Source organism: Thecamonas trahens, assembly GCF_000142905.1.
Source record: "Thecamonas trahens ATCC 50062 unplaced genomic scaffold supercont1.20, whole genome shotgun sequence".
Lineage (NCBI taxonomy): Eukaryota > Apusomonadida > Apusomonadidae > Thecamonas > Thecamonas trahens.
The window spans coordinates 231174-253087 of record NW_013657660.1 but is presented as its reverse complement, the minus strand read 5'-3'; the positions used below and the strand labels follow the sequence as shown (position 1 = coordinate 253087).

The 21914-nt window shown below is 67.0% G+C and overlaps 11 protein-coding genes across 11 annotated transcripts; 6 read left to right on the top strand and 5 right to left on the bottom strand.

Moving 5' to 3' along the window:
- The first annotated feature begins 114 nt into the window (after positions 1–114).
- Positions 115–688, top strand: AMSG_04659 (uncharacterized protein). The gene has a single exon (XM_013902877.1). The coding sequence runs from the start codon at positions 128–130 to the stop codon at positions 566–568; it is 441 nt and encodes a 146-aa protein (XP_013758331.1). The 5' UTR covers positions 115–127; the 3' UTR covers positions 569–688.
- A 148-nt stretch (positions 689–836) lies between these two features.
- On the top strand, positions 837–1841 carry AMSG_04658 (uncharacterized protein; the record flags this gene model as incomplete). Its single annotated transcript, XM_013902876.1, has 1 exon — positions 837–1841. Exon 1 carries the CDS (start codon positions 876–878, stop codon positions 1839–1841), a length of 966 nt encoding a protein of 321 aa, XP_013758330.1. The 5' UTR covers positions 837–875.
- On the bottom strand, positions 1617–3481 carry AMSG_04657 (CDC7 protein kinase). Its single transcript, XM_013902875.1, has one exon. It carries the CDS (start codon positions 3441–3443, stop codon positions 1872–1874), a length of 1572 nt encoding a protein of 523 aa, XP_013758329.1. The 5' UTR covers positions 3444–3481; the 3' UTR covers positions 1617–1871.
- A 126-nt stretch (positions 3482–3607) lies between these two features.
- Positions 3608–4790, top strand: AMSG_04656 (RRNA methylase; the record flags this gene model as incomplete). The annotated part of the gene is made up of 1 exon (XM_013902874.1): positions 3608–4790. One exon carries the CDS (start codon positions 3608–3610, stop codon positions 4367–4369), a length of 762 nt encoding a protein of 253 aa, XP_013758328.1. The 3' UTR covers positions 4370–4790.
- On the bottom strand, positions 4121–5599 carry AMSG_04655 (uncharacterized protein; the record flags this gene model as incomplete). Its single annotated transcript, XM_013902873.1, has 2 exons — positions 4121–5528; positions 5576–5599. 2 exons carry the CDS (start codon positions 5597–5599, stop codon positions 4380–4382), a joined length of 1173 nt encoding a protein of 390 aa, XP_013758327.1. The 3' UTR covers positions 4121–4379.
- A 487-nt stretch (positions 5600–6086) lies between these two features.
- AMSG_04654 (choline/ethanolamine kinase) lies at positions 6087–7194 on the top strand. The gene has a single exon (XM_013902872.1). The coding sequence runs from the start codon at positions 6103–6105 to the stop codon at positions 7159–7161; it is 1059 nt and encodes a 352-aa protein (XP_013758326.1). The 5' UTR covers positions 6087–6102; the 3' UTR covers positions 7162–7194.
- AMSG_04653 (uncharacterized protein) lies at positions 6652–7952 on the bottom strand (the record flags this gene model as incomplete). The annotated part of the gene is made up of 1 exon (XM_013902871.1): positions 6652–7952. One exon carries the CDS (start codon positions 7950–7952, stop codon positions 7212–7214), a length of 741 nt encoding a protein of 246 aa, XP_013758325.1. The 3' UTR covers positions 6652–7211.
- A 196-nt stretch (positions 7953–8148) lies between these two features.
- Positions 8149–14421, top strand: AMSG_11813 (uncharacterized protein; the record flags this gene model as incomplete). Its single annotated transcript, XM_013902995.1, has 3 exons — positions 8149–9323; positions 9621–9700; positions 9927–14421. 3 exons carry the CDS (start codon positions 8149–8151, stop codon positions 14405–14407), a joined length of 5736 nt encoding a protein of 1911 aa, XP_013758449.1. The 3' UTR covers positions 14408–14421.
- A 386-nt stretch (positions 14422–14807) lies between these two features.
- On the top strand, positions 14808–15391 carry AMSG_04650 (uncharacterized protein; the record flags this gene model as incomplete). The annotated part of the gene is made up of 1 exon (XM_013902870.1): positions 14808–15391. One exon carries the CDS (start codon positions 14808–14810, stop codon positions 15345–15347), a length of 540 nt encoding a protein of 179 aa, XP_013758324.1. The 3' UTR covers positions 15348–15391.
- Positions 15357–18657, bottom strand: AMSG_04649 (uncharacterized protein; the record flags this gene model as incomplete). Its single annotated transcript, XM_013902869.1, has 1 exon — positions 15357–18657. The coding sequence occupies exon 1, from the start codon at positions 18537–18539 to the stop codon at positions 15357–15359; it is 3183 nt and encodes a 1060-aa protein (XP_013758323.1). The 5' UTR covers positions 18540–18657.
- A 171-nt stretch (positions 18658–18828) lies between these two features.
- Positions 18829–21737, bottom strand: AMSG_04648 (CMGC/DYRK/DYRK2 protein kinase; the record flags this gene model as incomplete). The annotated part of the gene is made up of 2 exons (XM_013902868.1): positions 18829–21613; positions 21718–21737. 2 exons carry the CDS (start codon positions 21735–21737, stop codon positions 18829–18831), a joined length of 2805 nt encoding a protein of 934 aa, XP_013758322.1.
- Positions 21738–21914: the final 177 nt, after the last annotated feature.

Sequence of the window (21914 nt, the reverse complement as noted above, 5' to 3'; positions counted from 1 at the left end):
GGAGGCCGGCCGTCGGCGACTACACTGCGCGCGCTCCCCCCCCCCCCCCCCTCCCCTCCCTCCCATACATACAATCATACAATCATACATATACACTCACACCTCTCTTCATCAAGCTGCTTTCAATATGGCCACGCCCCCTACCGTGCCGTACCTGCAGCCAGACTCGCTGCTTGGCCTGCTCCGCGACGAGCAGGCGCCCGTAGTGGTGGTCGATGTCCGTGACGACGACCACGCTGGTGGACACATCGCTGGCGCCATCTGGCTCGCATCGCGCGACTTTGATGCAGGCATGACGTCGCTGGCTAGGGAGCTGGTCCAGCGGGCGGCTGACGCCGGTGCGTCCGACATGAACCCGCTGCCTGTTGTTGTCCACTGCCAGTTCTCCCAGGTCCGCGGCCCGTCGTGCGCCCGCGCTCTCGCCGCCCATCCCGACATCGCCGCCTGCCCCACCGTCCAGATCGCCATCCTCAAGGGCGGCTACTCGTACTTTTCGCGCCGCTACGCACCCACCGATCCGGATCTGTTTGCCGACGACGAGACCGACGATGACTCGTGCTCCGCCTAATGATCGCAGACCCGCCACCCACATGCCGCCACCGCCTACCGCTGCTACTAGCCCAACAGTTGGTCACAGAGCAGGCGAGTCAATGTGGAGGCAGAGGTGGGGAAGGGGAAGGGGAAGGGGGGGGGGGGCAATTGGCGCAAGCAGCCAAGCCCAGCGCAGCCAGTCGTCCAACTCCCCCTCCCTCCATTCCCGGTCTCCCACGGTCAGCCGTCCCAAACTGACCCAACCGCACAACACACGCACACACGCACACACACACCTCTCGTCACTCCCCTCCCATCCCACCTCGCCTCATCTCCTCCCCGCCATGGCTGAAGACAATCCCGTACCGCGCTTTCGCATCCCGCTCGCAGCATTGGTGGCCGACAAGCCGCCGGTGGCCACCGTCCTGGCGTCTGCGCCAGCAGGCACCCTGGCGCAGGTGCTCGACGACGCCGGGAGCTCCTTTGCGGCCGTCGTCGACAGCAACGGCCATTACATCGATGGCGTGTCGGTGTTTGATCTGCTGGCGCGTGCTCGCGAGGGCCGGCATCGTGTGGCTGAGGCGCTTGTCGACGAGGACACGCACAACGCGCAGTTGGCGGCAACGTTTGCGGCGGCCAGTGTCGACGAGCTCGTGGGGAGCTATTCGATCTCGGGCGAGAACGCCGAGTACCGCATCTCGAGCGCCACCCTCCTTCGCGCCACTCTTCATCTCTTTGCGGCAGGCCTCCACTACCTCCTCGTTGTCGCGCCCAAGTACATGATCCGAGACGAGGCGAGCGGCGAGCTCCCACCGCTGCCGGCCCGCGAGGCGCGGTTGCTGGAGAAGAAGGACGTGCTGGCGTGGGCACGGGCCCATCTCACGCAGCTCGCGTCGGACGAGCAGCTGGATGCTGACATTGTCACGGCCTCGCTCTTCTACGCCAACGTGCCCAAGGTACTTGCGGAGACTTCAGCGGGCGATGCCATCGAAGAGCTGTACAACGCCAAGACTGACGGCGTGGCCATCGTCTCGCCCGAAGGTTTCCTCCTCGGCAACTTTTCGGTCTCGGACGCCAAGGTTGTCACCGCCGCCAACTTTAAGGTCCTCTCGCTGCCGATCCTCGACTTTCTAGAGCTCCACGGCCGGCTCCGCGAGCCGGTCTTTGTCTCCAAGACCACGAGCCTCCGCGCGGCGCTCGAGCTCTTTAGCACCCACGTCGTCTCGCGCCTCTGGGTCGTCGACGACGCCACCAGGGTCGTCGGCGTGTGCTCGATGGCTTCGCTCATGTCGCTTTTCTTCCGCCTCTGACGAAGCGTCCGTACAGGTAAACGCCATGCACTAGTCAGGCGGTAGAGGCGGTGCCTCCACGTTGGCGAGGAATGGGAGGTCGAGCGCGTCGGCGGCAGTCACCCTCCGCGCTGGATCCAGCTCGAGGCAGGCCTCGAGCAGCTGGATGGCGTCGTCGAGCTGGCGCGCAAGCTCGGGCGCGCCAAAGTCGGGCACGCACCGGACAACAAGGTCCTTGAGGTCAACTCGCGGGTGGAGCGATTCGGGGCGGAAGACCCGGTTCATGGCCGCCGCCGCCGCCACCATCTCGCGCGAGCCACAAAACAGCGTGATCTCGCAGAGGGCGGTCAAGTCGTCCGGCGAGTGGAAGACCGGGTATTTGCGGAGGAGCATGCAGAGGAGGATGACGCCGGCCGACCACACGTCGATGGCCGTCGTCTGCTCCTCCACCCGCAGCAGGACCTCGGGCGCGCGAAAGCCGCGGGTGCCGGCCCGCGCCGCCACACGCGCCCGCTTTCGGTCGTTGCCCTGCGCCTGCAGCTGTGCCAGCCGCTCGTGGCCGAGCATGATCGGCCCGGTCGCTTTGCTCGCCCCACTCGCGCTCGAGCTGGACGCTGTGCTTGCCGTGCTCGCACCGCTTGCCTGCGTCGCCTCCCGCGCCGCGCGCGTCAGCGAGCGCTTGCGCTTGGACGACCGCGCCGACCTCTTTGCCGCCTCGCGCTCGTACTCTTTGGTGGCAGCGGCGACCCGGTTGAGCTTTGCCCGCTGCATGTTGGTCGCAATCTTGGCCAGGAGCACGTTGCCCTTATGGGCGTCCTCGGAGACAGACGCCAGGTCCGCTAGGCCAAAGTCGATGAGCATAAACTGACCGGTCTCTGGGTTGTGCAGAAAGTTCGACGGCTTGACATCGCGGTGCAGCACGTTCTCGGTGTGGATGTAGCGCAGCGCCACCATCAACGCCTTCATGTACACCGCCACCTCGTGGAGCGTCATCGACGACACGTACTTGTAGAAAGGCCTGTGCTCAAAGTACGGTAGAATGAGCGTCACCTGGTCCTCGCGTCGCAAACACTTGTGCACGTTGGTCACGTACTCGCGGCCGCCAAAGTGGATGAGGTACCCAAGCTCGTTGAACGTCCGCCACGGCGCCGTCGTCGCCCGGATCCGCTTCAACGCCACCACCAGCCCGGTCCCGCGGTGCCGCGCCTTGTACACCGTCGAAAACGTGCCTTGCCCGATCCGGTGCAGCACATCAAACTCGCCGTCCAGCTCGGGAAACTGGCTCGGATCCATGACCGCCTCGTCGAGGACGCCCGCGCCCGAACTCGAGCCGGCGGCCACCCCGAGCCCGACGTCCTCCCCGACCCCCACCTCGGACTCGCTATCGTCGCTTGCGCCCACCGTGCCTGCCCCCGTGCTCGCTGTTGCAGAGCCACGTCCAGTTGCAGCTGCCGTGCTTGCCACGCTTGCACTTGCCGTCGTACGCGCCACGCTCGGACCCGCCGTCCCCGGCTCACCACCGCCTTGGCTCCTGGCCGCACTCCTCGTCTGCTCGTTCTCTTCGGCCACAGCCGTCACCACGGCCCCGCCTGATGACACCTTCATCCGCTTGGCACCATGCATGGCGTAGTCCGCACACGCCGACCACCCCCCTGCGCCCGTCAAGTGTGTTCCCGTCAGCCAGAGGTGGCGACCGTGATCACGACCACGATCGCCATCGCCAGCCCCGATCAACCCCGCTCGGCCATCCTCGCACTTGACGACCTTTCTCGGACGGAAGGGGGGCAATGTGGCGACGGGTGGGCCTCTCAGCTCGGCAGGCCGTGGCGGCCCTCTCACCGTATCTCTCGGACACACGACGGCGGACGCTCGAGGGGGCGCTGCGTGGGCGGACAGAGAAGGTGCGGCTGGTGCTGGAGAATGTGGCCAATCCGCGCAACGCCGGCGCAGCGCTGCGGACAGCTGAGGGCGTCGGCGTTCACCACGTTGACATTGTGGCCGACGAGGACCACTTTGACCACGCGTTCCGATCGCAGTCTGCCGCCCGCTGGCTCGGCCTCCGCCGCTTCGATGCCGCTGCCGACATGCTTGCGGCTCCCCCGTTCGACGCCTCCTCCACCCTCCTGCTCACCGCGGAGCTCTCGCCGACGGCCCGCCCGCTCCCGCTGTGGCGCGAGGATCTGGCTGCCGCCATCCACGACGACGGCAAGACGCTAGCTCTGGCCTTTGGCAACGAGCGTCTCGGCGTCTCGTCTGAGCTCTCTGCTGCTGCGCACGGTGCGTTTGTCCTCCCGCTCCGCGGCATGACTCAATCGTTTAACATCTCGGTCGCTGTTGGCATGACCATGGCCTACCTTCAGGCCTGGGGCCTCCTCTCTGACGCACACTTTGACGCTCGCGCCGGCCTTGCCGGATCGTCCGCTGCCGAGCTCACTGCCGCGAGTGAGCTCACCGATGCCCAGGCCGAGCTTCTCGCCACCTGGTACACCACGGCGGTCGGCCACGCACCGGCCATTCTCGAGCGCGCGGCTGAGGCCGAGACAAAGTAGGGGGGGGGGCTCACCGCCGGCGGCGTATCGAAACTGGCGCTAGCTTGGCAGGCTCAGTCGCTTCGCGCGGCGGCTCTTCCGTCGGTGCCGAAATGTGCGCGTCAAAGAGCGCGAGATTGACATGCGCTGGCTCGGCCTGCGGGCCAAAGACCGGCGAGATCACCAGTGGCGCCGGATGCCGCGCCCACTGAAGCACGTCGTCCGGCGCCGAGCTCGCCGACGCCGGATCGGCAACATCCCACAACGGGAACGAGCTCGCGGCCGACACCCGGCCGGCCACGAGCGGGTCAAAGCCGGAGACCACAACCGAAAGCCGCGGCAGCAGCGCCACAATGTCAGCCCGCGATAGCGAGCGGAGCGGCGAGTTACCGTCGATGGCATGGACAAGCGTCCACGGTCCTGTAAAGTTGGCGTTCTTCCCGTTGGCGAGCTTGAGCACGTGAACGCTCGGCACGCCGTCGGTCCCGGGAAGCTCGAGCACCATCTCGGCAGTCGCGTCGACCAGCGGGCCAGCGCCTGGCACTGCGAGCCCCACCCGGACAGACACCACGTTGTGCGGGCGGTACTTGCCGCGGACAGCGTGGATAAAGACGTGCTTGCCAAAGACCACCCGCGACGTTGCCCGCGTCAGCTTGGCCACCGCCACGGCGCCCGCGAGCAGCGACGAGACTACAAAAAGCGCCCGCAGCGCAATCGCCACACTCACCACCGCAATCGACGATGGCTCCGACCCGCCACCAAAGCCGAGCCCGACCATGCTGGTGTAGCTGAAGATCATCGACGTCCGCATCGAGCCGGTCTCGTTGCCGGACCGGTCGCAACATCCCCCAAGCGCCCACACAAGCACGCCACCAAGCCCGCCAAGCACGGCGTACCACACGAGGAGGCCGGCAAACAGGACAAACATTGGCGCAGCCACCACCACTGCCCGGTACGTCTGCAGCGACGCCTTGCCGCTTCCAATCCCAGAACTCAGCCGCGACGTGTTGGTGAAGACCGGTGGCGATCGCGCCGGATGCGCCGCTGCTGGCGCCAGCGTCTGCGCCGGCGGTGGCGACCGAGCACCCGACTCGCTTGAGTACGAGCCCAAGTCCGAGTCCGAGCCCGAGCCCGAGCCCGAGACCAGGTCGGACGAGTCGTCGCGCCGCCTGCCGCGCGCCTGCCTGCCGCGCCCGCTCCCGCGCCGGCTTCCATGCGACTGCCCACCACCAGGCCGCCGCCCGCCGCCATGCCGCCGCCCCCCGCGCCCGCTCCCGCGCCGGCTTCCACCATGCGACGCCGTTGTTCCGTGCCGCAGCGGCGACGGGCCGAGCGGCGGCGCGATCGAGACCGGCCGACGCGACGTGCCCGGCGTTGACGAGCCGTGCCGCCCATGCCCGCCGCCACGTGGATACCGCTGCTGCCCGTTCGGGGGCCGTACGTGCCGTCTGCTGACTGGCTCAGCTCCATAGCCATGTCTGAGCGAGCAAGAGGAGGAGAGGTGTCGTCAACGCGGTAGCTCGCAGCGCGGCGCTGGGCCGTGGAAGGCCAACGGAACGGCGTTTCGCGGTCACGGCGCACGTACCACCACGTGGTGTTCGCCTGGCCTCCTAAACAATAGAGTTAAAAAAAACTCGCATGTGTGAATATGTGGCCAAAACGCGTCTCGCCGCGCGACCTCCGCCTACCGCCGCCCACCGACAACGCCACTTCAACTCGAGACACCCCACTCCCAAGTACATTGCAGGCGAACAATGGCAACCTCGTTTTCGTTTACGGCCGACGCGGCCGAGCAGGCACTCTTACATGTGCAGGGCTGGCAGGAGCTCGATGCCGGTGACGTGTCTGTGGAAACGGTCTCGGGCGGGCTGACCAATGTGCTCACCAAGGTTGAGGTGAGCGAGGCGGCGCGGGCCAAGGTTGGCAACGACGCCCCGACGGCAGTCCTGGTCCGGCACTTTGGCAAGGGTACCGGCGAGCTTGTCGACCGCGAGCGCGAGGGCGCCATCTTTGCCCACTTTGGGAGCATAGGCCTCTCGCCGGCGCTGCTCGGCACGTTCAAGGGCGGGCGGATCGAGGCCTTCTTCAACGCCAAGACCTTGGCCTCGATCGACTGCCACGACGTCGACGTTGCAGCCAAGATTGGCGCGCACCTTGCCCGCGTTCATGCCGCCGACGTGCCCATCCCCCACGAGAACGGCCTGCCGGACAATCTGTTCCTCTGGTGGAAGCTCGCGGCGAGGTCGATCATGCCCGACGTCGAGGCCACCCGCAAGGCCATGCAGTTTGACATGCCGCGGCTCCACACCGAAGTTGCCTCGCTCATCGACCTCCTCGCTTCGCTCAACGCTCCGGTCACCTTTACTCACATGGACCTGCTCGCCGCCAACATCCTTCAGCTCCGCGAGCCCGGCCGCGAGGGCGAGGTCACCTTTGTCGACTTTGAGTACGGCATGTACGCCTGGCGCGGATTCGACTTTGGCAACCACTTTGCCGAGGCCTCTATCAACTACTCGGTCGACGGCCATCCCGGCTTTGTCCTCAACCCCGACAACTACCCGAGCGAGGAGACCCAGACCGCGTTCTTCACCGCCTATCTCGCCGAAACCGGCGTCACCGACCCGGCTGCTGTTGCTGCCGCCATCCCGGACCTCATGCACGAGGCACGCATCTGCTCGCTCGCCTCACACATGCTCTGGGGCCTCTGGGCCATCGTCCGCGCCGCAAACCCCTCGGACGAGTTTGGCTTCCTCGAGTTTGCCGCCGCCCGCCTCGGCCAGTACTTTGCCCTCCGCAAGAAGTGGGGCGTGTAGTCCTGTGCCGATATGAACACACATATACATACACTGTCACGATGGCCCTGTCAGGCAAAGTCGTCGTCGTCGTCGCTGAGCTCGATGACCACCGCAGCCCGGTTGGCGAGCACCCGCGCCGCCGCAGGATCCGGCGGCGCCACGCCCCAGTCGGTCACCTCGCCGCCAAGCACCTCGATCTTGGTCGTCGAGTCGAGGAGCAGATGCCCGCGGCGAATGGCCACGTTGCCAAGCAGGAGCTTGCACCCCGGCTGCAGGCCGTCGAGGACAGGCAGTCCCTCGATCTCGAGCGCGTGGACCGCCTGCATCCCGTCGTGCAGCGCGAGCCGGAGCATCCGCGGATTACTCCGAGCCGCCCGCTGACCGAGCGTCGTGTACTCGACCCACTCGCCGTCGTCGTCATCGCCGCCATCCGCCAGCGCCGCCACCGTCGCCGACGCGCTGGCATCGCCCGCCGCCGGCGGATTGCCCACGTCCACTGCTTCCGTCAGCTGGAGAAGCGCCGGGCCGGCGATCACCTCGCGGTGCCGGGTAACCACGCCGTCTGGCAGGCCCGACAACGCCACTACGGGCTCGACCCACCTCGCTCCGCTCCGCGCCTCGCCTTCTCCAGCCTCCCGCCCGGCAGCCGCCCCGCACGACACGTCGGTCGCCAGTAGCGTCTCCCACACCGCTGCCGCCGACCCCGCTCCGCCTGCTACTGCCGCCTCCACCCACGCCCGCCGCACCCCACGCACGCCCCGCCTCTCCAGCTCGCTCACCGCAGCCGCTACCACCTGCGGGTCGGCCATGCGTGCTCCTGCCTTTGTGCAGGGTGAAGTGGAGAGGTTGTAGCTGTGGGAGGGGGAGGGGAGGGGGGGAGGGTGTTGGGCGACCGGAAAAGGTCGTAGTTCGCTCGGTCACATCGCCTGATCGCGATCGTGATCAGGCGAAGCGGCCACCGCCACCGGCCTCGCACTCCTCCCCCCCACCCCACCCCACCCCACTATGTCCCACGTAAGCCCGTCGTTTGTGGCGACACAAGTCTTTTCCAGCCAGGCTGCGCCACCGCAAGCGAGCGCTGGCGGCGCTGGCAGAGCTGCCGGTGGAGGCGGCGGAGGCGGCGGAGGTGGTGCGAGCCTGGCAGGACCCGTGGCCGAGGCCGCGCAGCGGCAGGCCGAGCACATTCGCAAGCTGCGGCAGGAGGCAGCAGAGGACATTGCTCGGTTTGCGGTGGACAGGAAGGTCTTCTACGTCGTCTCCAAGTGGGAAGAGGCCTCGTTCTCGATCTCGGTGACAGACGGCGGGCGGGCGTGGTACGCGAGCGTGACCAAGGCTATCGTCCGCAGCGAGCTCTGCCCGCCTGGCATGGAGGTGGCGGCGTACATGGCGACTGTCCGCGCCGCGCTCGCTACGCAGGACCTCAGCGGCTCGCGCTTCCAATACACGTTTGAGCTCCGCGACGACAACCTCCGTCTCGGCTGGGTCATCAAGGACGGCCTCGTCCCGCTTCGCGGCTCGGTGGTCCTGGCGGAAGAGGCCTCACCGGCGCGCATTGTCTCCGCCGTTGTCGACGCCCTTCTCCGCGCCCGCGCCAGCCTCGAGCACGAAAACTACGAGCTTCACACCGCCAACGGCCTACTGATGGGCCAGCGGGATGAGGCCAAGCGCATGCTCGACACGGTCGTTAGCGACAAGGCACTGCTCGAAGAGGAGCTCATGCGCTCGTTTGTCACCATCGTCAACGCCAAGAAGAAGAAGTTCCGCGAGCTCGTCGCCGACAACCACGCCCTCATGGCGGAAAAGGCTACCCTCGCTGCCCGCGTCGACGAGCTCGAGACCCGCCTTGCTGCTGCCCAGTCTCCGGTCCGCGCAGCCTCGGGCGTCAGCTCGTCTTCACCGGAGCCGGCAGCCCCGTCGATCTCGGCCTCGCCCTCGCTCGCCTCGGCCTCATCCGCCGCCTCAGTTGACACGCCGCTCAACGACATCCTCGCTCCGCCGCTGGCACCTGACTCGGTTCCTGTTCGCAAGCGGCGCACCCACCGCCAGCCGGTGCACGCCGTCCCGTCTCCGAATGACCGCGCCCCCACGACGGGTGGCACCAAGCGTGATCGGTCCGGCACGGCCAAGCCAGCTGCTGTTCTACCCATCTCGGCCGTGCCTCCGTCGGCGTCAATCGCAACGTCGCCCAGCGCCACCCACCTCCGGCCATCAAAGCGGGCCAAGCGCGCCCGCGGCTCTCCTGTGGTCAGCACCGTCGACCGCGCCCTTGACCAAGCGCATGACGAGGGGTGAGCTTCACGAACACAACCATCGCGATTTAAAACTGAGGCCGCCGATCAGAGGCCAACGCGCTCCCGCCCCACTAGCGGCGCTCTCCGTGCCGGCTTGGCCGCTGCCGCCACCGCCACAGCCACCGCCACCGCCACCGCAGCTGGCCACACCTCACCCTCTCACCCCCTGCGTGCGGGCATGGCGAGAAAGCGGCCGGCCACGGCTGGCTCGCGGCGATCGCGCGACACGTCGGGCGTCTTCCCACAACGGTTCAAGAACGACTACTGTACGTGTCCTCCATACCATGCCCTGTCGGGCCCTGCGCTCTGTGCCAGCCAAACGGCGACGATGCGACCGTTGGAGCGAGCCGTTTGGCCTTTTTTGAACACCTTGCACGCCCATGCTCGCCACAGCCGCCATGCATATCCATACTGAGCCGGTAGATGGGTGCCCCGTGTGCCACTCACCTTCCATGTCCGCTTTCTGCGCTGCGCTGCTACCGGATACCACAGCACGCCGGTCGCCAGGCCCTGGCGCCTACGGCCTCAAGTCGACCATCGGCGACGCGCCCGCCGCGTCCTTCAAGGGCCGCCACCACGTCAGGACCACTGCCGAGCAGTCGCCTGGCCCTGGTGCGTACGGCATCAAGTCATCCGTTGGTGCTGCCCCGGGTGTCTCCATGAAGTCGCGGCACCACGTCAAGACCACCGCCGAGACCTCGCCAGGCCCTGGTGCCTACATGATCGACGGCACCATCGGCAGGGGCAAGGGTGCGTCGATGAAGTCGCGCCATCACGTCAAGACCACCGCCGAGACCTCGCCTGGCCCTGGTGCATACGGCATCAAGTCGTCGGTTGGACACGCTCCCGCCGTCTCGATGAAGTCGCGTCACCACGTCAAGACGACCGCTGAGACCTCGCCCGGTCCTGGCGCGTACGGCATCAAGTCGTCGGTCGGCGATGCTCCCGCAGCGTCCTTCAAGGGTCGCCACCACGTTCAGACGACGGCCGAGCAGTCACCTGGCCCTGGCGCGTACGGCATCAAGTCGTCGGTCGGCGACGCGCCTGCATACTCGCTCCGGCCCAAAACTGCCAGTGCCGCCGACAGGCGCCGCTCTCCCGGTCCAGGCGCGTACGGCCTCAAGTCTTCCATTGGTGACGCTCCTGCCGTCTCGATGAAGTCGCGGCACCACGTCAAGACCACTGCTGAGACCTCGCCTGGCCCTGGTGCATACGGCATCAAGTCGTCGGTGGGTGATGCGCCTGCGGTCTCGATGAAGTCGCGGCACCATGTCAAGACGACCGCCGAGACCTCGCCAGGCCCTGGTGCCTACATGATCGACGGCACCATCGGCAGGGGCAAGGGTGCGTCGATGAAGTCGCGGCACCATGTCAAGACCACCGCCGAGACCTCGCCTGGCCCTGGCGCGTACGGCATCAAGTCGTCGGTCGGCGATGCGCCGGCTGTCTCGATGAAGTCGCGGCACCACGTTCAGACAACGGCCGAGCAGTCGCCTGGCCCTGGCGCGTACGGCATCAAGTCGTCGGTGGGCGACGCGCCCGCGGCCTCGATGAAGTCGCGGCACCATGTCAAGACCACCGCCGAGACCTCGCCGGGCCCTGGCGCGTACGGCATCAAGTCGTCGGTGGGTGATGCGCCTGCGGTCTCGATGAAGTCGCGGCACCATGTCAAGACCACCGCCGAGACCTCGCCAGGCCCTGGTGCCTACATGATCGACGGCACCATCGGCAGGGGCAAGGGTGCGTCGATGAAGTCGCGCCATCACGTCAAGACGACCGCCGAGACCTCGCCTGGTCCTGGCGCGTACGGCATCAAGTCGTCGGTCGGCGATGCGCCGGCTGTCTCGATGAAGTCGCGGCACCACGTTCAGACAACGGCCGAGCAGTCGCCTGGTCCTGGGGCGTACGGCATCAAGTCGTCGGTCGGCGACGCGCCCGCGGCCTCGATGAAGTCACGGCACCATGTCAAGACGACCGCTGAGACCTCGCCCGGTCCTGGTGCGTACGGCATCAAGTCGTCGGTCGGCGATGCTCCCGCAGCGTCCTTCAAGGGTCGCCACCACGTTCAGACGACGGCCGAGCAGTCGCCTGGCCCTGGCGCGTACGGCATCAAGTCGTCGGTGGGCGACGCGCCCGCGGCCTCGATGAAGTCGCGGCACCACGTCAAGACCACCGCCGAGACCTCGCCTGGTCCTGGCGCGTACGGCATCAAGTCGTCGGTGGGTGATGCGCCTGCGGTCTCGATGAAGTCGCGACACCATGTCAAGACGACCGCCGAGACTTCGCCAGGCCCCGGTGCTTACATGATCGATAGCACGGTCGGCAAGGGACCTGGTGCGTCGATGAAGTCGCGACACCATGTCAAGACGACCGCCGAGACCTCGCCTGGCCCTGGCGCGTACGGCATCAAGTCGTCGGTCGGCGATGCGCCGGCTGTCTCGATGAAGTCGCGGCACCACGTTCAGACAACGGCCGAGCAGTCGCCTGGTCCTGGGGCGTACGGCATCAAGTCGTCGGTCGGCGACGCGCCTGCGGCCTCGATGAAGTCACGGCACCATGTCAAGACGACCGCTGAGACCTCGCCCGGTCCTGGTGCATACGGCATCAAGTCGTCGGTCGGCGACGCTCCTGCATACTCGATGCGGCCCAAGACCGCCAGTGCCGCCGACAGGCGCCGCTCTCCCGGTCCGGGCGCATACGGCCTCAAGTCGTCGATCGGCGATGCTCCGGCTGCGTCGATGAAGTCGCGGCACCACGTTCAGACAACAGCTGAGCAGTCGCCGGGCCCTGGCGCGTACGGCATCAAGTCGTCGGTGGGTGATGCGCCTGCGGTCTCGATGAAGTCTCGGCACCACGTCAAGACGACCGCCGAGACCTCGCCAGGCCCTGGTGCCTACATGATCGACGGCACCATCGGCAGGGGCAAGGGTGCGTCGATGAAGTCGCGCCATCACGTCAAGACGACCGCCGAGACCTCGCCTGGTCCTGGCGCGTACGGCATCAAGTCGTCGGTCGGCGATGCGCCGGCTGTCTCGATGAAGTCGCGGCACCACGTTCAGACAACGGCCGAGCAGTCGCCTGGCCCTGGCGCGTACGGCATCAAGTCGTCGGTCGGCGACGCGCCTGCGGCCTCGATGAAGTCACGGCACCATGTCAAGACGACCGCTGAGACCTCGCCTGGCCCTGGCGCGTACGGCATCAAGTCGTCGGTCGGCGATGCTCCCGCAGCGTCCTTCAAGGGTCGCCACCACGTTCAGACGACGGCCGAGCAGTCGCCTGGCCCTGGTGCTTACGGCATCAAGTCGTCGGTGGGCGACGCGCCCGCGGTCTCGATGAAGTCGCGGCACCATGTCAAGACCACCGCCGAGACCTCGCCAGGCCCTGGTGCCTACATGATCGACGGCACCATCGGCAGGGGCAAGGGTGCGTCGATGAAGTCGCGCCATCACGTCAAGACGACCGCCGAGACCTCGCCTGGTCCTGGCGCGTACGGCATCAAGTCGTCGGTCGGCGATGCGCCGGCTGTCTCGATGAAGTCGCGGCACCACGTTCAGACAACGGCCGAGCAGTCGCCTGGTCCTGGGGCGTACGGCATCAAGTCGTCGGTCGGCGACGCGCCTGCGGCCTCGATGAAGTCACGGCACCATGTCAAGACGACCGCTGAGACCTCGCCCGGTCCTGGTGCATACGGCATCAAGTCGTCGGTCGGCGACGCTCCTGCATACTCGATGCGGCCCAAGACCGCCAGTGCCGCCGACAGGCGCCGCTCTCCCGGTCCGGGCGCATACGGCCTCAAGTCGTCGATCGGCGATGCTCCGGCTGCGTCGATGAAGTCGCGGCACCACGTTCAGACAACAGCTGAGCAGTCGCCGGGCCCTGGCGCGTACGGCATCAAGTCGTCGGTGGGTGATGCGCCTGCGGTCTCGATGAAGTCTCGGCACCACGTCAAGACGACCGCCGAGACCTCGCCAGGCCCTGGTGCCTACATGATCGACGGCACCATCGGCAGGGGCAAGGGTGCGTCGATGAAGTCGCGACACCATGTCAAGACGACCGCCGAGACCTCGCCTGGTCCTGGTGCGTACGGCATCAAGTCGTCGGTCGGCGATGCGCCGGCTGTCTCGATGAAGTCGCGGCACCACGTTCAGACAACGGCTGAGCAGTCGCCTGGCCCTGGCGCGTACGGCATCAAATCGTCGGTCGGCAACGCGCCTGCGGCCTCGATGAAGTCGCGACACCATGTCAAGACGACCGCTGAGACCTCGCCCGGTCCTGGTGCATACGGCATCAAGTCGTCGGTCGGCGACGCTCCAGCCTACTCGCTCCGGCCCAAGACCGCCAGCGCGGCCGACACGCGCCGCTCGCCTGGCCCCGGGGCCTACGGCATCAAGTCGTCGATCGGCGATGCTCCGGCTGCGTCGATGAAGTCCCGGCACCACGTTCAGACGACGGCTGAGCAGTCGCCTGGCCCTGGCGCGTACGGCATCAAGTCGTCGGTCGGCGACGCGCCTGCGGTCTCGATGAAGTCGCGGCACCATGTCAAGACCACCGCCGAGACTTCGCCAGGCCCCGGTGCTTACATGATCGATAGCACGGTCGGCAAGGGACCTGGTGCGTCCATGAAGTCACGACACCATGTCAAGACCACTGCCGAGACCTCGCCTGGCCCTGGTGCGTACGGCGTCAAGTCGTCGGTCGGCGATGCGCCCGCTGTCTCGATGAAGTCGCGGCACCACGTCAAGACGACCGCCGAGACCTCGCCTGGCCCCGGTGCCTACGGACTCACCGGCTCGATCGGCGACAGCCGCGGCGAGGGTCCGTCGCTCAAGGGCCGGCATCCAGTCCGCGACGAGGTCGGCTCGCCCGGCCCCGGCGCGTACGGCATCAAGTCGTCAGTTGGCGACGCCCCGTCATACTCGTTCACCTCTGCCGAGTACGCTGCCAAGGCTGAGGCCTACTTTCGCGGGCAATGAATGACCATCACCACACCGCCATTGCTGCTAGTAGACACAAGTTAGTTGATTTTGCCGATTCCCAGAAGGTGATTGCCATCAAAGTCGGTGAAGGTGCATGCACCCGCATCCCCCTGTCCTCAGATCAAAAGATCAAGTCCCATGGGACGCGATCTTCCGTCTCCAGTTTGGGAGCACCACCGCTACCCACCCAACTCTGCCCAATACGGCCCATACAACCCCAGGGAGCAGCCGACAGCTAAGCACCTTCACTAAACGCTCACCAGTTGTCATCCGATGGCCTCCTTACCCCCGATCGGCCGCATCCCTGGATGACTCAGTGACCGGCCCTCCCGCCGGCGGTCAGCTGGCGCCCTCCCTCTCCCCCCTCCCCCCCCCTGCCCACACTGCTCTCCAAGCCATGCGTCTGCCTGGGGCGTGGTGGCTCCTTGCGCCTGTGACCGGAACGGCCTTTGCGGTCATCACCGTCATCAACGCCAGCATCTACGCCGAGACCGGGGTGCGGACGCCGGACCTCCGCCCTGCACCGTCGCCTGCCGCCTGGGCTGCGTGCTGGGAGGGGCTCGGCCTCGACGGGCTGCGCCTCTTCCGCTGGGCGCTCCTTGTGGACCTGGCCGCTTTCATCCCCTCGTACCCACCGACCCTGCTCCTTGCCGGCTTGCAGTGGTGGGCGTCGCGGGCGGGCGAGCACTCGCTTCTTGCTGTCCCTGCCCGCCACTGGCTGGTGGCTGCTGCTGCCGCCGCCGCCCTCGCCGCCGGTTTCCTCGCCGACATGCTCGAGGACGTCCTGCTCCTGCGGCAGCTCAACATGCTGCCCACCGTCGACGCCGATCTGGCGAGCCCTGCGGCACACGCGACCAGGACCAAGTTCTCGGGCCTCGCGCTGTACATGCTCATTGTGGCCGGCTTTGGCCTAGTCGGCCTCCGCCGCAGAAAGTGAGAGTCGGGTTTACTCCGCCTGCGGCATGGCAGCGGCCTGGGCCGCCTTGGCTGCCGCGGCCTTGGCCTTCTTGCGGTTCTTCTTGGCGCGCTCCTGGAGAGCTTCGATGTGCGAGCGCGGGATGCGGCCGCGCTGGTCGTTGGCAAACGCGGTGAGGTTGGCCAGGAGCTCGGGGTTGCGCTTGAGGAGGGCGGCAAAGGGCTTGACCGGGAGCTGGAAAGCGAGCTGCAGCGACTGCGGCCGCGCCATGAGGATAAAGTCGACAAAGCCCTGCCAGATCTGCGCGTCCTTCCACACCTTCTTCTTGGACGACTTGGACGACGAGATGAGTTGGCCGAGCTGCGACATGATGAACCGCGAGAGCGCCGGCCGCTCGCGCCAGATGGCCGAGACCGTCGACATGAGCATGGGCGGGATGACCGAGTGCGACATGAGCCGCTGCACAAGAATGGCAATGAGCTTGTCCGACGTCACCGTTGTGTCGGCAAAGACCCACGAGACGACGTCCTGCAGCCGCTGGCGCGGAAGCGTCTCCGGGTTGGGCTCGAGGACGTGGACGTGAACGAGAAAGTCGACTGGCGAGAGCGCCATGCCCTCGGTCCGCACCAGCTTACCCACCACGAACCGCGCGGTCCGCTCCGGCAGCGCGATGAGGTCCTTGACGTGCTCGAGGAGGACTGCGTTCGACATGCCCGAGAGAATCGGAATGAGGAGTCGGACGTTGCGCTCGCGCTCGTTGTACACCTTGAGCACCGCAGCCACGAGCTCCCGCGACGGCGGAGCCGAGTCGGTGAGTGCGTGCAGAATCTGCAAGAGGAGAATCTTGGCTTCTTCGGGGTGCGTCTCCACAACCTTGAGGATGACCGGTGACGACGAGCCCATTGACTGGACGACAGGCACTAGCTGGCGGTGAACGTGCTTCTTGACATCCTGGGCAAAGCCGGGGTACACCGTCATAAAGTCATGCAGCAGCTCGTGCTTCTTGCCCATGAGCGTGAGGAACAGGTCGAGCTTGGTCTGGATCACGTTGTCCGCCGCGCCCTGCTCCTCCGGCAGACTCGCCGGGTCAAGCTTGGCGAGCGAGGCCACGGCGGTCTTAGCAAACTCTTCGATGATCTCGCGGTGCGTGCCGACCGAGTATAGCTTGGAGGCGACTGTGGCGGCGGCGACCTCGCGGACATCACTGCGGTCCGAGAGCGCCGCGTCGAGGAGGTGGGCCACAAACGGCTCGGCGCCCGACGGCCGCATCACCGCCAGCTCGCTCCACAGCGCCATCGAGGATGAGACGCTTGTTGCAGCGTCGGCGGCGTGCTCGGGCGCGGGCTGGGTGAGCTCGCTGATGCGCGCGACGGCCGAGCCCGGCAGCGCCGGTGCGTTGGCGAGCACCACCGCAAGGTGACCCATGCGGCTCGTCACGTCGGTCTTGAGCGAGCCGATGGTGTCAATGACCCGGAGGAGGAGTGCGTCGTATGCATCGGCCGGGAGCGCCTGCAGCGGCGTGAGCCCGGCAGTGTTGGCGTATGCCAGGTGGAGCCAGCCGACGAGTGTTGGCATCGACTGAGGCAGCTCGCTCGCCAGGAAGCTGAGCAGGGCCTGCTCGGCGGCCTGGGTCTTGGGCGCGGCCGCCAGCGACGCGTCCTGGATGACGACGAGGGTGCGAAGCAGGCCGAGGTGCGGAATGAGGCCGAGCGCAATGTGGTTTCCGCCGCCGGCGGCGACGGCGGCACGCGACGAGGTGCAGCGGGCGAGAGCGGCGTCGTAGAGCGCAAGGCACTGCGAGAGCGAGAGCGAGGCCGCCGGCGGCGAGGCTGCGGTGGCCTTGGCAAGGCGATCTGCCCAGGGAATGGCCTTTTCAGCCCGCCGCGGGTCCGACGCGCCGAGCTCGCCTGACGCAGACGCGACGTCCATGTCTGCGACGGCAGTGGCCTTTTCGGTGGCGGCGATCATGTCGGCGAGGTCGTCTGAGACCGCGGCAATGTCCACGCCCTCGGCATTGAGAAGCTCGACAAGGCGACCCGGGTCGCCGCCGGCAGCCTCAACGCACTTGGAGATGACGCCGACAAGCTTGGGATCGAGCTTGGCGAGGTCGGTGAGCGACTTGGTGAGCTTGGCGGCGAGGGCTTGGGTCTTCTGCCGCTTGCGGGCAGCACGCTGGGCGGCCTCGGCAGCGTCACGCTGGCGCTTGCGAAAGGCGGAGAGGCGGCCCATGGCGCGCTCGGCGGTGCGGATGGCGTTCTCAGCCGGGTCGTGGGCGTCCATGCGACCGAGCGCAACGACCATATCCTCGTGGTACGGCTCGGTCTCGGGCTTGCGGAGGAACTTGAGCAGGGCTGACTTGATGAGGAACTTGGTCGAGGCCTGCTGCTGCTTGGCGATGTGGCGGAGAGTGTTGGAGGCGAGCGCGACGAGGGCACCGATGACGAGCTCGTGGGTGTGCTGGTGTGTGAGGCCGATTTTGAGCAGGAGGCCGATGACAACCTTGAGAACCATGGCAGTGACGGTGGTGGCCGAGGTCATGCGGCAGAGAGCCTCGACGTGGGACATGGCGCGGCGGGTGAGGGCGTTGACGTCGTCAATGACGGCCAGGAGCGCCGGCTCGGGCTTCTGCGGGAGCGAGAAACAGGCGAGAGCAAATGCCTCGTAGAACTTGAGGGCGGCAATGCGGAGGCCGTCCTTGGACGACGACATGCCGTGCTTGAAGACCGGGTCTGCGAGCTTGTAAAAGTCGGCCCACCAGGCGGCGTCGAGCATGGCTGCGGCGCGGGTGTCTGCCCCGGACTCGGAGTTGCCGCACAGGAGCCAGAGGGCTTTGGTGAAGAGCTTGGTCACGGAGAGCACAGCAGTCTTGGCCACAGCCGAGTTGGTGTCATCCAGCAGCATGCGAAGTGCGTCGAGGAGGGCCCGCGAGGTGAGCCACCACGGGGCGAGGGCGACCAGCTCGCCGGCAAAGCCAGCGACCCACTTGCGGACCTTGGCCCATGGCGAGGCAAAAAGGCCAAGCAGCGGGCGGAGGATGGCCTCGGCCTCACGCTCACGTCCTGCAGACCGGAGCACTACCGTCTTGTGGAAGAGGTCCTCCTTCATAGCCGCGAGCGCCTCCAGCGTCTCGCCTTCGGAGGACGACGGTGCGGTCACGGCCTCCAGCCTGGTCATGTACTGCTCGAGCACCTCGGCCTCGGTGGGGAGCGACATGGGTGAAGTGTGTGTGACGGGGAGAGGGTGGTGGTGGTGGTGGTGGTGGTGTGTGTGTGTGTGGTAGTGGTGGTGGTGTGTGTGGTGGTATGTGGTGTGTGTGTGGTGGTTGGGGTGGGTGGAGGGGTGGTGGTAGCTGTGACCGTGGCTGGGTTTGGGTGATGGCTGTGTATTTCGGCTTGGCGTTCTGCTCGACAGCTACTAGTTGTCCTGTGGACAATCGCCTGCTTTTTACGGTAGATATACGAGAAAGCGTGCCGATAACGGAGACGGAGGGGGGGGAGGGGGGCTATCGGCGGCTGCTAGCCTTGGCTGCTCGCCGCTTACGGAGGAGCGACGAGACGGCAGAGGAGGAGGAGGAGGCCGAGGGCGGCTTTGAAGGTGGATGGGCGGGCGGGCGAGGGGCCGAGGCCGCGGCGGCCTTGGACGAGCCCGAGGCGGTCTTGGACGAGCCCGAGAGTGCGGCCATGATCCAGGGGTGCTGGAGGGCAGCGGAGGGGGTGAGGCGGCGGGCCGGGTCCCAGGCCAAACACCGCTTGAGAAAGTCGATGAACAGCTCATCGCTGCATCTCAGCGTGCTACGCAAGTCCTTGGTGCCGGGATACCGTTTGCGGCCGCGCGAGTTGGGGACGATGCGCGGGTGAAAGTTCGAGTCGAAAAAGTGCTTGCGGCGCTCCGAGGCCTGCAGCAGCGAGCGCGGCGGGACGCCCAGGATCTCCTGCATGCACAGCATCTGCTCGACCTCGGACTCGCCGGGGAGGAGCGGAGTGCCGGTGAAAAGCTCGGCGAGGATGCAGCCTAGGCTCCACATGTCGATGCCAGTGCCGTACGGGAGGCCGAGGATGACCTCGGGCGAGCGGTAGAACCGCGACTGGATGTAGGTAAAGACTCGCTGGTTCTCAAAGCACGACGAGCCGAGGTCGATGACCTTGATGCCCGACTTGGCGGCGTTCTTGAGGAGCACGTTCTCGGGCTTGAGGTCGCAGTGGATGATGCTCTGCTTCTTGAGAAAGCGTAGCGCCTGCAGCATCTGCACGGCAAAGCGGCGGATGAGGCCGAGCGAGAAGCCTTGGAAGTTGTTCATCTTGATGAACTCGTAGAGGTTGACCGAGAGGAGCTCAAAGGTGACGCACAGGTGGTTGCGGAAGTAAAAGTGGTCAATCATGTGAATGATGCACGAGTTGTCCTGCGTATCCGAGTCGCGGATAGTCTGTAAGACCTTGACTTCGACTAGCGCCTGCGAGTGGAACCGCTTCTTGTTGCGGATGAGCTTGAGCGCCATCATCTCGTTGCGCTTGCAGTCGTAGACCTTGACCACCTGGCCGAACGAGCCCTTGCCGACCCGGTCGAGAACCTCGTAGCGGTACCCAATGTGGTCGTGCATGACGAGCTTGTAGTCACCATTTTCGTCGTCGTACCCGTGGTTGTGTGGCGCCCCGGGCTTGGCCCGGATCTTCGACTTGGTCGTCCCGAAAAAGTACACCTTGGGAAACTCGAGGACCTCAGCCTGCTCGTACGGTGTGAGCGCCGCCGAGTGGTCCTTCAGCACCTGCGCTGGCGTCAGGTACTCGCCACTCTCGGCCTGCGCTCCGCGCCCGCCGGCAGAGACCGAGTCCTTGGGCCCCGAGCTCGACCGCGGGCCCTCACGGGTCATGCCGGCCCCGGTCCCGCTGTCAACCCTGCCGGTCCCGCTCTCAAGACTCGGCTTGGGTTGCTTGGCTGCACCGGCGACGACGCCGACGAGGCCCTCGCCGCCGGACACGACTCGCTGCGCCTTGCCGGCGCGGCCGCGGCGGGCTGCCAGCGAGCTGTTGCTGGCCGGCGGCGTGGGCTCGGCGGTCGACGGCGGCTTGGTCGCTGCAGCGAGACCCTTGCTCGGCGGTGTTGGACGCACTGCATCACTGCTTGGAACTGTCTGGGCCGGTGACCGAGCCGTGTCGCTGGCCTTGGCGTCCACCGGCTTGTTTGCCGGCGCTGCGCCCTGTCGCAGCTGCTTGAGTCCGACTCGCTTGCGCGGCGACGGGCCAACCTTGGCCGCCAGCGCATCTGCGTGCAGAATTGACTTGGGCGGCGCATACGCGGCCGGAGCTGCTGGCGCAGGCTCGCCCGCGGGCTCGCCCGCGGGCTCGGACGCCGACACAGGCTCGGCTCCGTCGAGCAGCGACGAGCCCACGTTTTTGTCGTACAACCGCCGCCGGAAACTCTCGTACAGACCAGTGAGATGGTCCTGCGAGCCATCGGACTCGGCGGCCGCATGGGGCTCGTCAGCAGTCTCGACAGCAGAGTCGGGAGCGGCGGCGGCGTCGTCGCCGTCGCCGGCGGGCACAAGCGGCGCGGTACGCGGGAGGCGTGCCGAGAGCGGCTGATAGCTCGAGTCTGGGGCCGCGGCGTCGGCCGCGGCAGCATGGCTGGTAGCTTCGCGTGCGGTCTGGATGGTGGTCGGTCCGGATGATGCTGCAAACGAGCCTTCTGCGTGGAAGACGGTGGGGATGGTCTGGGCGTCGTTGCGGGGCGGGACGGGGGCGGCCGCCGAGGTCAGTCCTCCGCGACCGGCGCGACCGCCGCCGCCGCCACCGGCACTCCTGTCTGCGCCCCTTCCGCCGCCGTAGATGCTTGCAAGGCTTGCACCGGATCGACCGGTCCGCGAGCGATGCGACTTTGCGCGGGTAAAGAGCGACGACGAGGCCTGGTAGCTCGGCTTGGCATACTGGCGGCGCTGGCGAGCCGAGTAGGGCGACGGGCGTGGTGCGGCGCCACCGCGGCTGCGCTGTTGCGAGAGCAGATACTTGCGCTGGCGGTACGAGAGCGCGGCACCATAGCGATCGCCGCCCGAGCTAGCCGCAGACCGGACCGAGAGTGGGCCGCTGGCCGAGCTGTTCTCCCCCGGACGGGCCTCCCACGAGGCGCGGACCTTGGACAGGTTCAGCAGCGGCAGCTGGCCCGAGCCTCCGGCTCCAGACCCTCCTCCTCCGACCGCACCACCTCCAGCATTGCCACTAGGCGGCGGGGGCCCCGAGACGCCTCCTGTCGGCCGCACCTGTCGCGGCGGTGGCACTACCGACGGGCCCTTGGTCCTGCGTTCCTCGCCGCAATTTTTGGGTGAGTCGGCGCCGAGCGAGCGGGCAAGGTGGCAGCAGCTGGGCAGGCGTGTGTAGGGGGCGAGGCTGTGTCCGGGCACAGAGGACCCACCGCAGCCATTCCCACGCCCCTCAGGCACCTGCACCACCTCCCTATATGTCTCTCCCCTGCGTGCGGCTGTGGTGTATCCCGTGCTGACATCCAGGAACAGGTGGTGTGCCAGGGGGGGGGAGGGGGAGGGAGAGAGAGGGAGGGAGAGGGAGTGCCTCCGATCACTTTGGCCCGCAACGTCCACAG

What these genes read in the sequence shown, in the direction of transcription:
- AMSG_04659 (XM_013902877.1), top strand. Translation starts at nt 128, where the DNA reads ATGGCCACGCCCCCTACCGTGCCGTACCTGCAGCCAGACTCGCTGCTT.
- AMSG_04657 (XM_013902875.1), bottom strand. Translation starts at nt 3,443, where the DNA reads ATGCATGGTGCCAAGCGGATGAAGGTGTCATCAGGCGGGGCCGTGGTG.
- AMSG_04654 (XM_013902872.1), top strand. Translation starts at nt 6,103, where the DNA reads ATGGCAACCTCGTTTTCGTTTACGGCCGACGCGGCCGAGCAGGCACTC.